At 37.6% G+C, this 17,555-nt stretch overlaps 1 protein-coding gene across 1 annotated transcript in view; it reads left to right on the top strand.

Annotated features, from left to right (window-relative positions):
• ZSWIM6 (zinc finger SWIM-type containing 6) overlaps positions 1-17,555 on the top strand; it is a 211,207-nt gene that overhangs the window by 134,458 nt on the left and 59,194 nt on the right. Inside the window, exon 2 of the mRNA XM_034960047.3 lies at positions 3,353-3,709. Coding sequence (XP_034815938.2) covers positions 3,353-3,709 — 357 coding nt within the window. The remainder of the gene's footprint in view (positions 1-3,352; positions 3,710-17,555) is intronic.

Below are 17,555 nucleotides of genomic sequence, written 5' to 3'. Positions count from 1 at the left end.
AAAGATAATCTAGAATTACTTGGAAAATGAACATTCATAAAACACCGTAATCTTTGATGATCTCAGAATAATGAGTGTTACGCTGTAAGACATGTATATGTTTATTTGTGCCTTCACATTTCTCTTGGATTTAAATTGTTTTGGAGGTCACAATATTTTATAGTTTGCTTTTTAAAAAACTTTACAAGAATAGTAAATTTTAAGTAACAAAACTGTATAATATGTGGGATCCCTTCTGCATAATTGTATAATGTCAAGATTCAATATACTTCTTTTCTGACTTGTACTGTATAACTCATGTGAATAAAGCAGGTCATTTTTGCAGAAACCATTTGAGGGCTTCACCAGTTTTTATAAGGCCTCCCCCCAACCTTTTTTTTTTTTTTTTTTTTTTAGACAGAGTCTCACTCTGTCGCCCAGGCTGGAGTGCATTGGCACAATCTTGGCTCACTGGCTCACTGCAAGCTCCGCCTCCCGGGTTCACGCCATTCTTCTCCCTCAGCTCCCCGAGTAGCTGGGACTACAAACGCCTGCCCCCATGCCTGGCTGATTTTTTGTATTTTTAGTAGAGACGGGGTTTCAGCATGTTAGCCAGGATGGTCTCGATCTCCTGACCTCGTGATCCGCCTGCCTCGGCCTCCCAAAGTGCTGGGATTACAGGCATGAGCCACCACTCCTGGCCAATAGTTAAATCAGGCTTTTTTGAAGCATCTGTTATCTCCTGGTAGACTCTTTAAATACTAACTGGTTTAACACTTGGATCCTTAATTGTCTTGGCTTTGCCTGTAATTAGAATAGTTCTCCATCTTCAAGGTGTGGGGGTGGGGAAAAAGTTATCTCCAATATCACTTTTGCAGAGAGACAAAGACATTGAGTTGGTTGGTGAAGAGAGATGTGATAGTGTTAAGTGGGAAGAGACTGATTTTATAAATGGTCAGTTTAGGATAACTGTTTTCCTATTAAGATAACCGGTTTCCCCGTGCAAGTACATCTATGACAGGTGGAAAACAGAGTTTGCCTTGAACTAAATGTACAGAATGTGCTTGGGAACTTTCCAGACTCTCTCTTATGCTCCCTTGGTAATTTTTTTGTCTTGATCTGTGCTGTCCCATGAGTTTTTAATTATTGTAGGTTTATAGTACATCTGCATATATTACAGCAAGACTGCCCTCATTATTCTTCATTTTTGAGATTTGCTGGGGTGTTTACTTTTTCATGTGACTTTTTCTTCATGGGAACGTAGATATTTAAAAATTTTAGAATATATACTATGTACTCTTTCTTTAATTGTGGTTTTTCAGAAAAAGTTGTTGATTAAAAGAGATAAAGGAGACTGGAATATCCATTCTGAAACAGTGAGAATATTTGTGAAAAAAAACCAAAGATTATTATATGACAGTTCTCAAAATTTCTTATCGTGAAGCAGTAATAGTGACTTGTTTTTAGGGAATGCTCTTTTTTCATTGTTTCATTGGATAAAGATTATTGCAGCACCTTTCTCCTTTTACTAAATGTTGCTGACTAAGAATGATCAAGGTGAAATTATATTACCTCTGAAAGATTTCTTAGGAGTAGCATTTCTTTCAACTCTCTGGCTGGGTGGACTCTGCATGGGAAGACAGTAAGTGGGGTTCAGATGTCCTGTGTGTAAACTCTTACCATTGTCTGGCCATCATTCTTGAGTTTTACGTCTGCAGCTCCATGTGTACCACCCGTTCCAGAGTCCCCACATGGTAGCAATCCTTTTCTTTGTGAATGAAGGGGAACTGGAAGAAACAGTGGCCAGCTAGATGAATTTTATTAAAATAGCATCAATAGAGGAAGACTGGGAGAGAGCCCAGGGCTTCACTGTGTAGCATTCAAGTTTCTGTCAGGTACCTGAAATCCTGAGGTCAGTCTGAGTCGTGGAGGTTCCCAAAACTATATTCTTCTTACTCCCTTCAGGCTTATCCTTGGCCACTGAATATGGCTTTGAGAGAGAGAGAGAGGGTGGAACTGAATGGATGCTCCCCCTTACCACCCACCCCAATTTAGGATAGCCTTCCTATGCAATGTAGGGAAAGAGAGCATGGAGGAGTTGTCCTGTGGCCAAGCTGGTCAGGACTACCTGGTGGGCACTGGTGGTGGAAGGCAGTTTGCAGTTGATAGTAAGCTGTAGCTAGTGCTATCCAAGGGGGATTGGCCCCCAGGGCAGGGTGAGTGCCTCATGTGTGGACCATTATAGGCAGCAAAATGGCCATTGGTCATGGAGCTCATAGAGCAAGGGTCCCTCAACCCTGGGCCGTGGACCAGTACCAGTGGCATTAGATTCTCATAGGAGCACAAACCCTATTGGGAATTGTGCATGTGAGGGATCTAGGTTGCATGCTCCTTATGAGAATCTAATGCCTGATGATCTGAGGTGGAACAGTAGAACAGTTTCATCCCGAAACCATTCCCTTCCCCCATCCATGGAAAATTATCTAATTGTCTTCCACAAAACTGGTCCCTGGTGCGAAAAAGGTTGGGGACCACTGTCATAGAGGATTTCTGTGTGGGTCTAAGTTTAAGGTATAAGGCCTTTTAAGGCTTTTTCCACCTTGGTAACTTTGTACCGTGTATTTGTGTGTGTGTGTGTGTGTGTAATAACTGTACATCTGTATAGCTTTCCTCTGTATGTGACATGGAAGAGAATCATCATTATGAGTTATTTAGGTGGTAGTGTATATGAGATTTGGTGGGCCTTGCAATTCTATAAGCAGTTGCTGCTCATAGACATTGCTGTATTGGGGTATACATTATGCATGTTGCAGAAAGGATTGTCAAATTTAAAAATTTATCTGATCAAAGTTTGTGAAAGGGACTCCCTTAGAGTTGCAGTATTGGTTGGTTGGAGCCAGCTAGTGGCTGCCTAGAATAAAGGTGGGGAGAGTTAGTTTGTTTTTGAGAAGAAAGCTGAGCTAGGTGACTCTGCTTAAAAAAGGAGCAGAAAAAAGAAGAAACCACTGATCCTACTGATCTAGGGGATTATTGTGTTGTATACCACTGATTCAGAGCAGAGTAATGATGGCCTCTTAGTGCGTGATCTAACCACTTCCTATAGGTATGATGGTGATGTATGGCAATATATGTTTTCATATGGCTGTGTAAAATACTTCAGCATATCAGTTGAATACCATTTATTTATTTTTCTTTTTTTACCTGTAAGGGGGTGGTGGTAGTGGTTAGTGGCCTGAATGTTTTTACTTGAATATAGAGGCTGTCATATTTTTTTCTTGCTGCTGTCAAGTCCCACACATTTCAAAGAATTAGAGCATTTCATAGCATCTGAATGCAGAAGCTAAACCCTCCCTTTCTTTCTTTCACCCTCAAGGTTTCCACTTGAGCGGCACAGTGACAGAACCTGCAATACAATCGGAGCCAGAAACTGTTTGCAACGTGGCCATCAGCTTTGATCGTTGCAAGATTACCTCAGTGACCTGCAGCTGTGGAAACAAGGACATATTTTATTGTGCCCATGTTGTGGCACTGTCTTTATACCGCATCCGCAAGCCAGATCAGGTCAAACTGCATCTTCCCATTTCAGAGACTCTCTTTCAAATGAATAGAGACCAACTGCAAAAGTTTGTACAGTATTTGATCACAGTGCACCACACAGAAGTTTTGCCAACTGCTCAAAAATTAGCAGATGAAATTCTTTCCCAAAATTCAGAAATCAACCAAGTTCATGGTGAGTATAGACATTGACTCTTTAAATTTCCTCTCTGGATCCTTTTTCACTTATAAATTCAATTCTTCTGCATAAAAGTGAATTAAATGTGAAATAGATCATCAGCATTGCTCTTAGTTGGTCAAAAGAGATTTTTACATTTGTATTCTAAAACATTTCTTTTGAAGTGTTTCGTGTTAGGTGCCAAGGCTTTTGTGCTCAGAAAAATCATACATGTTAAAGCTTGGTTCTTATACTTCCTTTAAATTTGTCACATTTCATCAAGTACTAGATATTAGTTATGCAGAACACTTACTTAATTCACCCTTGTCAATACACTGACTTGTGCATATTGTGAATTTTTTCATTTTCTTTTAAAATTTATTTTCCAGTGCAGGAAAGCCTCTGACCGGTTGCCTCATATTAGGAAAATAAATTATTTTTGGAAAAACATTATAGCTTGTTTAGAGAGAATTTAGAATATGAATATTTTGTATAAGAAAATACAAAAAGTTTTCTTTTAAAACTTTTATACATTGAACATGTTTTCTCATTTATTTGTGAACGCATTTATCGAGTATTTATTTTATGCAGTGCAAATATGTCAACTCACAAGAATATATAGGTGCAACTTTTCAGAAATATACTTAACACTTATTTCATAGAGTACATTAATATAGGACAAGTAATGTTGCCAAACATAGGTTGCTTGTGCTTTTAAAACATTTGGACATAATTTTAAAAATATTTAAAAATATGTTGAAAAAGTAATGCAGTTTTGACTAAACAGCTCTGGGACCTAACGTTGTCACATTTCTTTATTTATATTGATTTGAAATCTAGGACTAGTCTCTCAACCCTATTCTTTTAGGTTTTCTTCAGTGGTTAGTTGACAGCAAATAAAAATGTTTTCAGAAAAGCAGTTTGAGGTCCTTTTTTGTAAACTTTAAAAATTATGAGATGTAAAAATGTAGAAAAGTACATACAATATGAATGTGCAGATTAACAAAGTGAACTGTCACCCAGGCCAAGAAATAGATGGCTCTTATCACTTGAGAGGGCTCCAAGTACCCCCTTTCAGTCACAAGTTCCTTTCTCTTCCCCTTGGTAACCACTGCCTAGTTTTATAGTAATCACTTCTTTGGCGGTTTGTGTTTTGTTGTTTTTGACATTATTAAACATTGGTTTAGTTTTATTTATTTTTAAACTTTGTGTAAATGGAATAATACAGTATGATTCTTGTATTACCTGACTTCTTTCACTCAGAATCATGTTAAGATTTACCCATATTTTTTCACATACCTGTAATTTATTCATCTGGAGAAGCACTGTCTAATAGAAATATAATATGAGCCTTCCCATAGAAATAGAATATTAACCACATGCATAGTTTTAAATACTTTAATAGCCACATTTTAAGAAGTGAAAAGAAACAAGTAAAATTAATTTTGGTAGTATGTTTTCTTTAGCTCAATATATCTAAAATATCGATCCAACACGTATCATAATATTCATAAATATTCAAGAAAAATGTTGTTATTTTACTTTTTTTCATGTTAAGTCTGTGAAATCTGGTTACTGTTTCACACCTCACAACATAGCTCAAAACACTAGTAGCCACACTGCAAGTGCTCAGTAGCCACATGTGGCTAGTGGCTGCCATATTGGACAGCACAGCTCTAGAGTCTTCTGAGTATGAGAATACTGCTATTTATTTGTCCTTGTTCACTTTTGATAGGCCTAGTTTTGAAAGGAGCTGCTGTAAACATTCTTTTATAAGTCTCCTGGTGCTGTGAGATACTTTTAATGTGGTTTCTGTGTCAGAGGAAATCCACATAGTTGTATTTCTTCTAGTACTCCCCATATCAGGCTCAGCTTTACTAAAGTAGCTATCATAAGGTGTGTAAAGCGTTTGACTTGGTAGAGTCTGCCAATGTTAAATAACAGGAGTGTAAACAACGCTGCCACAGAGGTACCTTCAGCCCTCCAAAAGCACATGTATTCAAGGACTTTTTCAAGTAGGCTTCTGCTCTGTCATATCATCTGCCTCAAATCTTGCTGCCGCGTGAAAATTCGGGCCAGCTAATGGTCATCCCAGAGATTTCTCTGTTTGTGGCTTCTTATTAAATTGTTCAGTGGAAGCAGAGAACAGAATATACCATTTCTTCAAACTTTTATGCATTCTCTCTTTTCCCTCCTTTTTTCCTTAGGTCATGTAATCTGCTAGCATCACTTTGTTCTCTTGAGTTTTAGTAAAACTGAAAGCCTCCATCAGTAATCAGTTGCTTGTTCTGCATTTGTCTTGCTTGTTTTGAAGGATAGTAGCCCCTAAAGTTTCTTATCAGAAAGATTTTTCAATCTATTTTGAAATAATGGAACCAGTGAAACAATGTAAACTAAGGTTGGATGAGAGAATGTGTTCACGTGATGTAGTTCTTTCATAGTTTCTAAAATAGGAAAGCCTATCAAGGATAGATTGCAGGTTACCTTTAGACTCAATATGATTTCCTAATAACTTGTGTATAGGAACAGCTTCTCCAGAGCAGCACACTTGAGCAGTTTATCCCGCCAGCTTTCTCTTCACTTAATTTATCATCAAATTTGCTCCCAGCCTGGAAATGGACCAATTACATGAGCTGCCTTCCTGCCTTCCATTCTAGTTTGACAAGTGGTAAAAAAGAAGAGAGGTAGGAAGCAAGCCACGGTGACCTTAAGTGATGAAATGGGAAATCTGCTCCCTGGAGGGTCTTATTTTAATTGTTAATGACTTAATAGGTGGTGGCATTAAAAATGTTTTGCAGTTACTTGACAACATGATCCCACCTGCCTATAAAGATCTGTATGTAAGGCACTCTCTTTTAAGAAATCTGTTTCTAAAGCAGTACTTTCTTGTGTGGTTTTGTGGATACACTTTTTCTTTGAGACAAAAGTCTTGAACATGAATATTGGGAGGATTTAATTTTTCTCTTTGGAAAAGCATCACTTTTACCTCGCATAGATAAAAGGGTTAAGATATGATTTAGACTTGATTAGTTGGCATCATAAAGACAAGATTTAGCTTATCTAAATCTTTTTTGGAAGAAAGACATAATTCATGAGTAAATACAAAATATGTTGATAACAGTAGGTTTTTCCCCTTTTTCCTTGTGAACTTATCCTATTAGTTGTTCTTAGTAGTTGTTTTTCTTATTATTTTGCAATATTTTATTTTTTAAAGATTTTATCCTGGGGAATTAAAGTTTTTCAAGCCTATTTCACACACATTGTTCTTCACAATTTCCTTGTGAGCAATTTTCTTGTAATTTATAATTGCAATAGTGTGTAGATAAAGAAATCAAGGAGAATGAGTCTAATGACTTATCCAAGGTCACAGATTTAGTGAAGGTTGTTGGAATATAGTTTGTCATCATAATAGTTCAGTCCTTGTCAGTAGACCTTTTAACATTTCAATATGTTTTCATAAAATTTTCCACATAATTTTAATTAGATTATAAAATTAACCACTACATGCTAAAAGAGGCTGTAAGATAGTTAATGTTAATGGCCCACCAAGGAGATTGCCAGTTGTAGTTCTGTATTTTTAAAGCAAAATTGTTTGCTCTTGGTTTTATACTCTAATAAAACTTTCTAGCTTCCATATTCTTAAAAAAGAAGCTGGTATCTTTGCTAAGTACTTTTCTAGAGTCTTATAGATTTCCAAGTACTAACCCCACCCTCATAGTTAATTAACTTCGTCTTTTCTGTCCTTTATGCTTCCTATTAAAGGAGACGTATTGTAGATTGGTAAACTGTGGTATAGGGACAGAACACTGAACTTGAAGTCTAGAGGCCTAGAATCCAGTATTGTCTCCACTACATATTACCTGTGTGACCTTGAATGGGACCCATTTTTTCTCATATTTAAAGTGCTCTTAATCATCTCTAACAGTGTTGGGATAATTTTAATCATACGATGGATAATTATAAAAAAGATAACTGACCTTACCTCATGTTGGGGTATCCACAAGTACTCATCACAGTTAAGAAGAGAGAAGCCAGTAAAGGGATGGATAATACTATAATTGGAGGTCAGATTGCTTTCCCTGACTTTCTGGCACATATTTCCTCTCCTACGGCTTTTTGTACACTAATCTTCCTATGGGCTAGCCTGTACTGGGTAGACTACCACAAAGAGGGACAGTCTGAGGGGAAAGTGTGGCCTTGACCCCAACCTAGAATAGAGGAAAAGAGGAAAGGATCATTTCAGTGGCCCTTTTACTCCCAGGACCTGGACTAATCCTGAAAGTAGCCTAGACTTACCCCTCACTTCCCTGTCATGTGTCCAGAGATGCCATCTCAGCTAGCCAAATGTAGAAGGCATTTATTCACATATTGGATGAGGATTGGCATATGACATCTAAGATCTCTTCCAGCTCTGTGTCTTTGCTGGTGGTTATCTACAGAGGCATAGGAGGAACCTAGGCTCCGTACTGCAAAGGCGTACCTTCTGTAGCTTCACCCAGGTGTGCATTCATGTGTTGTTTTTCCATTTCAATTTGTTTGAGCATGGTTCTTACACAACCAAGACCAAGAATTCCATTTAAGTCTGCCTGTCCTGCTTAACCTTGCCTCTGAATGCCTTTGTGTCCTGGCTGCCTTGTATATCAGTCTATTCAGACTATCTCAGATATTAGCAAACAAACAAGCAAATCTATTCAGCAGTCCCATCTTCATTGCATAGCTCTTCATTTTCATTTGATTATGAGCTTTATCAGGCTGAAACTGTGGCCTCTGTATCCTGATAGCTTCTCTAAGCACAATACTTAAGATGTAATAAGCACTCATATTTGTTAAGCAAAAAGTATGACTGTCATTGTTCGTTCTGTTTTGTTCTTAGTAGGAAGTTAGGTATTTATTCTTTAAGGACATGTACACTTTTATGTTCCAAATCTACCAGTGAGTGACAGCTGGAGTCATCTGATGGAGGCCTCATGTCACATTTTCCTTCCTTTTATTTCCCTGTGGATGGTTGTGTTTATTGTAATTGGGCTTGCCTTAGCAACCAGTTTTTGCAGGTATCCTAGGGAGGTAATTTGATTATTACTATCATACCCTTTCTATTGTATAATAGAACATTCTGGTGTTGACAGTTGGTAAAACAAAGGTAGGGTCTCCTGATGGTCTATATAATTAGCAAATATATTCTGTAGGAGATAGTTAAAGTTGCTTTCACTATACTATCTTAAAGTGCAGTAGAGTGAAACTTAAAGAAAATTTATAAAAGAAGAATTCATGTAGTAGTATTGAAGTATCTAAAAAGGCAAGTCCTCATTTTTTCCCCATTCCCAACAGCTCCCTTAGTCTCCAAAAGCACCCTTATTCTCACAAGGCAGCCACTGTGGACAGCATGGTTCATATTCTGAGACATTTTTCCTCACGAACACACATGTGCAGACATGTGCACACATATATATGAAGTTTTAAAATAAATAATTCAGAAAATGGTCTTCAGTTTTTTTCTCTTAATATATCATGAATATCTTATGTTAGTACTGTTATTATATAGTTGTTTTAATTGTAGTACAATATTTCATAGTATGGATATATTTAGCTTTTAACTCACTGAATGACTTTGAGGAGGTTGTTTCCATTTTTCCCTGTATATACACTGTTGCTGTGACCATCTTTATGTGTGAATGTGTGTGTGTGTGTGTGTGTGTGTGTGAATTTGTATAGATATAATAGATTCTTAGTAGTAGAAATGCCAGAATGAATGATATATGCATTTTGAATTTTGTAAGTACTGCTGAACTTCCCTTCAAAAATTACCAGTTTTGCCCTTAAGTTATAAGTAAAACTTGATGTTTCTGTAAGAATGGTTTTAGGCTGGGCTTGGTGGCTCATGCCTGTAATCTTGGGACTTTGGGAGGCCAAGGTGAGTGGATCACTTGATGTCAGGAGTTCAAGACCAGCCTGGCCAACATGGTGAAACCCTGTCTCTAGTAAAAATACAAAAATTAGTCGGGCATGGTGACGCGTGCCTGTAATCCCAACTACTTGGGAGGCTGAGGCAGGAGAATCACTTGAACTTGGGAGGCGGAGACTGCAGTGAGCCAAGATCGCACCACTGCACTCCAGCCTGGGTGACAGAGCAGGACTCTGTCTCAAAAAAAAAAAAAGTGTTTTAAAAAAACATGGATAGAATCTCTGATCATGTACAGGGGGTCCTTTTTTTTTTTCTTAATATGAAAAGTTTTTACATTTCACTTTAGTGCCAAAGAAGTAGTCTTTGAACTTATGTCTCTTAATTAGGAGGAATTACAAATCTCTAGCCCATGAGGAATTTGTTGGGGAATGCAAAAACAGCCAGGTTACTTTTAGCCCAATACCCTTCATCCTCTCTTCACCTCCACATCTTGCCTTCCCTCACACTCTTTGGTCATCTCTGACACCATCCCAACCCTCATAATTTAAAAAGATTGGTGCCAGCTGTGATCAGTTTCCTCGCCCATCCCTCTCTCATTTAACTGGCCTCCAATCTCTCCAGGTTGACTAGAAGAGCTTATTATTCCCATCTCCCCCACAATGGCGTTTCTCATACCTCCCACTGTAAGGCTATTCAGGGTGTTTAAGAGTTCCAGCTTTGAAGTTGGACAGCCTAAATTAGAATACTGGCCCTTTGCTTTCCAGCTTTGTTAACAGGGGCAAGTAACTGAATGTCTTCAGGCCTCAGTTTTCTTGGTTGTAAAATGTGGACAATGAAGAGTGCCCATTTCATAAGGTCAGGATGGTCAAGGAGTAAAAGTGAGCTGCTATTACCATCATCATTGTGATGTGGCAGTTGATAGGAGTCCTTAAGGGCAGCGGTAAATATTTAAGGAAAATATTTGTGAACCAGCTTTTTTTTTAAGTCTTTTAAAAATAATTGGAGCCAACTATTCTTAAAGCCTGCAAACATAGTTGATCTCTTTTAATAAATCTGAAGAGTTGGATTATGTAATAGTAAGACTTCCTGAGAACTTTGCACTTAAATATTTATATTTGTGTACTGAGTAATCATTAATACATTTATTAGATAAGTAATGGAAAATAACTTACCTGAAAAGCACTCTGTGTTTTTACTCTGCATTTTTTAATGAGCATTGGAGAATGTACAAATACTTTATTGCTTTTTTCCATATAAAATACATGATTATTTCTGTACATGAATACATATACTATTGAACTGCTGAAGTAAATTAAATAATGAGATGAATAATAAAGTCAGAAGAGAGGAAAATAATAGAGGAGGGGCCATAAACCCTGACAGGTCTATTTGAGTTCCCTGAGATATATGCTGATGGCAGTGCTGCTTATTTACTTCCTTGGCATTTAGCTAAAAGGAAGGTGGTTTGTTGGGGGAGCAGAACCCGGTGCACATCAGCCTTTCCTCTGTCATTAGCCTCCACAGTGAGGAAAATGGCTTGTCTTCTGACAGCTCCTGGAGAGGACACCACACTATATTATGGCAGTAGAATTATGTGGAGTGACCATAGAGGATGGAAGGTGACTAAAGATCTGGCTGTTTCAACTACAACAAAATTGTAAATTGAAATAAAGGCATTAGTTACCCCTTTGAAAGGAGACTTTAATTCAGGATAAAACTTAAATCTTTTCTAAAAAGTGTGTTTATTGAGTGTACATCATTTTTCAGAGGTCTTCTAGTTCTCTCCTCTCTGCTGTAAAGAAAGACATTTTTTTGAGTCTGAGTCGCTAAAGTTTGTTGTCTTGCCTTTTCCCTCTCAGTGCCAATGGTTGATGTCAGGATTTTGCCCGTAAGACAGGTCGACCAGGGCCTTTGTAAGCCACCTATTTAATGTTTCCTAGCTTTAACAGCAAACACTAAAACTGTAGGAGATGGCCTTCTCTAGGTCCCCAAAAGTGGCTGAATTAATCACCTCTGCAGTGTAGACATCTGCTGCCTAAATTCTGCCTGAATAGGTTGAATTTGAGAAATCAATTTTAACAAAAAGGGACACTGCTACATAAATATAAATTTAAAAGCATTATTTGGAAAACGGTGTTACTGTGGCAGTTGGGTCACAGTTAAGATGAAGATGTTAACTTTGTAAACAAAAGACCTTCACTCTTTCTTGTTTTGAATTTGTTTTCCAGCAAAATAAGATAAAATAAAGCACTAAGTCTTCAATTAGAAGTCAAAGCTGTGAATAGCTCCATGCACCAGACACAGCATAAGCCAATTATAAACGTGTCTTCATAGCCCAGTTTAAAATCTGCATAATGATATGGTGGTATCTTAACACCTATAAGTAACTGTATCCATGGTGTGAGACAGATACCTCATTCGGTATGGCGTATATATGCTTTATTAGATACACTGGAGAGGTGTCTGTCTGATGCCTCAGGATCATGAATACTTTTAATTATTAAGATCTAGAATGTGCCACCCTGCTTAACATTCTCTCCAAACAGAATTCTACCGCTCCCACCATTTTTATCCCCAGCAAAGATTCTGATTCAGTGGGTCTGAAGTGGTATCTCAGTATCTGTTTTTTACAATATCTCTGGCATTTTGATATGCCCTTACTTTTGAGAACTACTGGGGCAAGCGAGTTTGATGTTGGGATAAATCACAACTAAATCAGAACCAAATCAAGCAGTAGACAGAGGACGCCAAAGACTTAGATAGTGGTCCTTCATGTCCATGAATTCTCCTTTGCTTTCTGCCTGTGACATTACATTACCAAGGTAGGCGGGTAAATCAAATTCACACATCCATCTCTGGGAATGAGAGACCAAATTGTTCTACTTCTTTTTCCAACAGATAATTTGACTTTCCCTGAAGGCCTGAAGAATTAAGCTTCAGTAATAAAATGCCCACAAAGATTAATTATACAGTTGTAAATATTATAGAACTTACTATTATAAATATAAATAAGAGTAAAAACATGATAGGCTTTAAAACATTTTAATGGACCATTTAATTTACATACATTCAGATTCTGGTTCCTGCCCAACGGTGGGAATATCTAATAGCAAATGTATAAATACATGAGTTATGTTTCTTTTTGCATTCCCTTCTCAAAGCTAAATGTTGAGAGGTTTGTCTTTGATTATAGACAGCCGTTAACAAGTAGACATAAATTTTGCAAATCTTACATTTTATATAAGGCTTAGGCAACATTGTAATGCGTGTAATCAAGACATGTTAGGATTTAAATAGTTAAAACTATAAGAATAGAAAACCAAATACTGCATGTTCTCACTGATAAGTGGGAGTTGAACAATGAGAACACATGGACACGGGGAGGGGAACATCACACACCGGGGCCTGTCGGGGAGCGTGGGGGGTTAGGGAAGGGATAGCATTAGGAGAAACACCTAATGTAGATGATGGGTTGATGGGTGCAGCAAACCACCATGGCATGTGTATACCTATGTGCATGTTCTGCACATGTATCCCAGAACTTACAGTAAAAATAAATAAATAGTTAAAACTTAGCATTACAGTTAAATACATGAATTTGCACTTTGGGGGGCAATTATTGTTGTAGACATTAAATTTCCTGGTCTATGATGTATAGGGTACATGTCTTATTCCTAAAATGTTGAGTTGTATGTAGAGTGAATTTATGTTTTATCTATCTACTAGTTATCTTTGCTTGCAGTCTTATGAGTAAGTCAGGAAGAATTCTATATCACATGAGCAGATTTCTAATTTTTATTGCTCAGTTAATTTTTTTTCTTACATTATAGAATTTTAGAGTTAAGGAAATGGAGGCCCGAAGAGCTTAAGTTATTTGCTGGAAAATGCATAGTTTTTCCAGACAGTGCCTAGAACTGAAATCTTCTGAATTCTAATCCATCCTCTCAACTGGTATGTAGACTTTGGGCCATTTTTTTTTTTCTCCAGTGCATTTCCCTCTTGCCCAGTACTATCAAGAAGTAAGTTAATTCTAATACTAGCTTACCCAAAAAAAATAAAAATAAAAACCCCAACTTAATGTATCCATTCATTTTTCTGTTGCTTATAACAGAATACCAGAAATTGAGTAATTTATAAAGAAAAGGAATTTATTTCTTATAGTTCTTGAGACTGAGAAGTCCAAGGTTGAGAGGCTGCATCTTGTGGGAGCCTTCTTGCTGGTGGGGACTCTGTGGGCACAGGGCGTTGCGTGGTAAGGGAGCTGAGCATGCTAACATGCTAGCTTAGGTATCTCTTCCTCTTCTTATAAAGACACCAGTTCCCTCCCATGATAACCCATTAATCCATTAATACATTAATCCAAGAATGGATTAATACATTCACCAGGGCAGAGCCCTCATGGTCCATTCACCTCTTAAAAGGCCCCACCTTTCAATACTGCCACATTGGGGTTTAAATTTCAACATGAGTTTTGGAGGGAACAAGTATTCAAATTTTCTTAAAACTTGAGAAAACATAATTGATGTATTTATACATTTGCTATTAGATTTTTCTCCACTTGAACCAAAATCTGTATCTATGTATGTATGTATGTAAATTGTCCATTAAAGCAATTTTAAAATCTGTCATATTTTAAAAATATATAATAGTGTCTGGGTGTGGTGGCTCACACCTGTAATCCCAGCACTTTGGGAGGCCGAGGTGGGCAGATCACAAGGTCAGGAGACTGAGACCATCCTAGCTAACAGGATGAAACCCCGTCTCTACTAAAAATACAAAAAAAAAAAAAAAAAAAATTAGCCAGGCGTGGTGGCGGCTGCCTGTAGTCCCAGCTACTTGGGAGGCTGAGGCAGGAGAATAGCATGAACCCAGGAGGCAGAGCTTGCAGTGAGCCGAGATCGCACCACTGCACTCCAGCCTGGGCAACAGAGCGAGACTCTGTCTCAAAAATAAATAAATAAATAAATAAATAAAATAAAATAAATATATATATATAAATAGTGTATTTAAAACCTATCCAATTTTAAGGAAAAATATACATTGTGTAATTCAAGTTAAGAGTAATTTATGTATTCTTCTATCACTTTTCACTATTAGCATGAAAAAAAATAAGTGGATTATATTCTGAAGTTTTTGGAGGGTATCTGAATGGTGACGCCTTTGCCAGTTCAAGCAGGCCACAGAAGACTGGACCAAATTCAGGTCTACTTAAAATATTTGGCTATTTCTGTGGCAAACCAAGCCCCCAAGTCTTATGTGGATATGACCCAAGCAGCTGAAATGCCTTCAGTCATGCCACAGCAGACAACCCCCATCCAAGTAGTTCTGGGGCAGATCTCCTTGTGGATTTTGGCCCTTGGTGATCATAGAGAACAACTTAAAAAAAAATGACAAAAATTGGGAGAAGTAACCACTGTGAGGCTAGATGTTTTTCGAGATGGAAGACTGTATTATTTAGCTCAGTTTATCAGAAGGAACAGTGGAAATGGATGGTCAGTAGCTAATTAGAGTTTTCCCTGTGAAGAGGATAAGGAGGGATATGTCAGATTTCAAAGGAGGACGTTGGGAAGAATTTAAAAATAAAAGTCAAGATTCTATAGTTGTTTGGAAAGTCTCTTTTGATGCATTTATGTAAAGAATCTATAGGTATTTTGTGCAGGGGTGTGTGCATATGTGTCTGTAGAATCAAAAAGATGGGATGGATTAGGGTCTCTGAATTTCTGTGGGATACAGTTATAGACCTAGTAGTTAACTTCGCATCATTGTGTGTCCTTAAAGCTTTCTGTAAAAGAGAGGCATGCTAACAAATGCCTACAAACACACCAGTACCCTTCCTTAAATATTTCTTTGCTTTAGGGTTGACAGCCCCTGCCTTGATGACCTCGGGGCTCAACATCAGCTCTAGGATCCTGGAATATGTTCATCGGCAGAAAAAGAGAATCTGGAGACTGGATTTAGCAGTGTGGCTGTGTACAAGTCATAACCAACTTGGAACCTATTTCTCCTGTAGAATGGGGATCATGATCTATACGCGCCTCCAGGGGACATTGTGAGGAGAAAATGAGATAATGTTTATGAGGATGCTTTAGAGTGGTTCTTAACTTTTTAAGTAAGAATTCTTTTTCCAGGGGGGAAAATGTATATGTGCATTTCTCCCTCCCTCTTTTCCCCCTTCCTCGCAGTACTTGATCTCCTGATAGTGGCTGGGTGTTAGGAAGCAATGGTGAGCAGGGCAGATACAATTCTTGCTCTCATGGAGCTTCACCTCTATATACTTGTCCAGTGCCTACTTGGAATGACTTTCTCCTTCTTCTGGAAGACTTGGTCTCTCCAACTCTTCCTAAGAGGCCACTCATTTCCTTTGACATCCTTGCTCATTTACTTATGCAGCCTTTAAATGTTGGCCTTCCTTAGGATTTGGTCCTAGATGCTCTTAAACAGTTTACTGCTTCCCATAGTATATCCAGCTTCCTCCTTGAAATCCTCTTCCCTCTTCTCCACTGTCTCAAGGGTATGTCAGATTCACCATATCTAAAACTAAGCTCATGACCTAAACACTGCCCCTCCCAATTTCCAAATCTTGTCCTTCTCTGGTGGTCTGTGTGTCAGTGAGTTTTCCAGTATTCCGTATGGTTGTTTAATCCAGAAACTCATGTCTCTCTCCATCTGTTCATCTCCCGTACTTCACATATCCACTTACTCACCAAGTTCTTGTTGCATTTATGAAATCTTGTCAGCTTCTCCATTTCTGCTGTCATTGCTGTTTTTCAAGCAACTATCATCATCCTGTGTGCACACCATCAGAATAGCATTAGGTATTTTCGCCCCTCAATTCATCCTCCGTATTTCAGATAAAGTGATTTTTTTAGATACGTAAATATATTCACATTGTTCCAAAATTTTAAAAGATGTTTCCTTCCCCCATGTAACTAGGTTACTTGTACTCTTTAAAATGTCCTTCCAAAATATTTTAGGCATGCATAAGGATATACTGACATGCAAGCTCTTTTATAAACCTCAATATTTATATGTATTTTGTTTATTATCATTTTTTATTTGTATAAATTTTGAGGTACAAGAGTAATTTTGTTACATGCATAGATTTCATGGTGGTGTGTAGTCTGGGCTATAGGGCATCCATCACCTGGATAATGTACATTGTACCCATTAAGTAATTTCTTGTCACCCACCCTCCAGCTCTTCCAAGTGTTCATTGTCTATCGTTCCACACACTCCATGCCCTTCTGTACATAAGCTGCCACTTATCAGTGAGAATATGTGGTATTTGTCTTTCTGTGTCTGATTTGTTTCACTTAATATAATGATGTCTTGTTCCATCTATGGTGCTGCATGGATGTGATTTCATTCTTTTTTTTATGGCCAAATAGTATTTCATTGTGTATCTGTACCACATCATTCACTGATAGACACTTAGATTGATTCCATATCTTTGCTATCATGAAAAATGCTGTGATATAACATAGGAGTGCAGGTGTCTTTCATATAATGTTTTCTTTTCCTCTGGGTAGATACCCAGTAGTGGAATTGCTGGATGGAATGGTAGTTCTATTTTTAGTAATTTGAGAAATCTCCATACTGTTTTCCATAGATGTTATACTAATTTATATTCCCACCAACTGTGTATAAGAGCTCTATTTTCTCTACATCCTCACCAACATCTGTTATTTTTTTGTCTTTTTAATAATAGCAATTCTGACTGGTATAAGATGATATCTCATTGTGGTTTTGACTTGCATTTCTCTCATGGTTAGTGATGTTGAGCATTTTTTCATGTGCCTGTTGGCCATTTGTATGTCTTCTTTTGAAAAATGTCTCATGTCTTTTGCTCACTTTTTAATGGGATTATTTGTGGGGTTTTTTTGTTTGATTTCCTTGTAAATTCTGGATGTTCGTTCCTTGTCAGGTGAATAGTTTGCAAATGTTTTCTTCCATTCTGCAGGT

This window comes from Pan paniscus, chromosome 4 (assembly GCF_029289425.2).
Source record: "Pan paniscus chromosome 4, NHGRI_mPanPan1-v2.0_pri, whole genome shotgun sequence".
NCBI classification, from domain to species: Eukaryota; Metazoa; Chordata; class Mammalia; order Primates; family Hominidae; genus Pan; species Pan paniscus.
The sequence above is the reverse complement of the archived record's forward strand: the minus strand, read 5'-3'. Positions and strand labels throughout refer to the sequence as shown.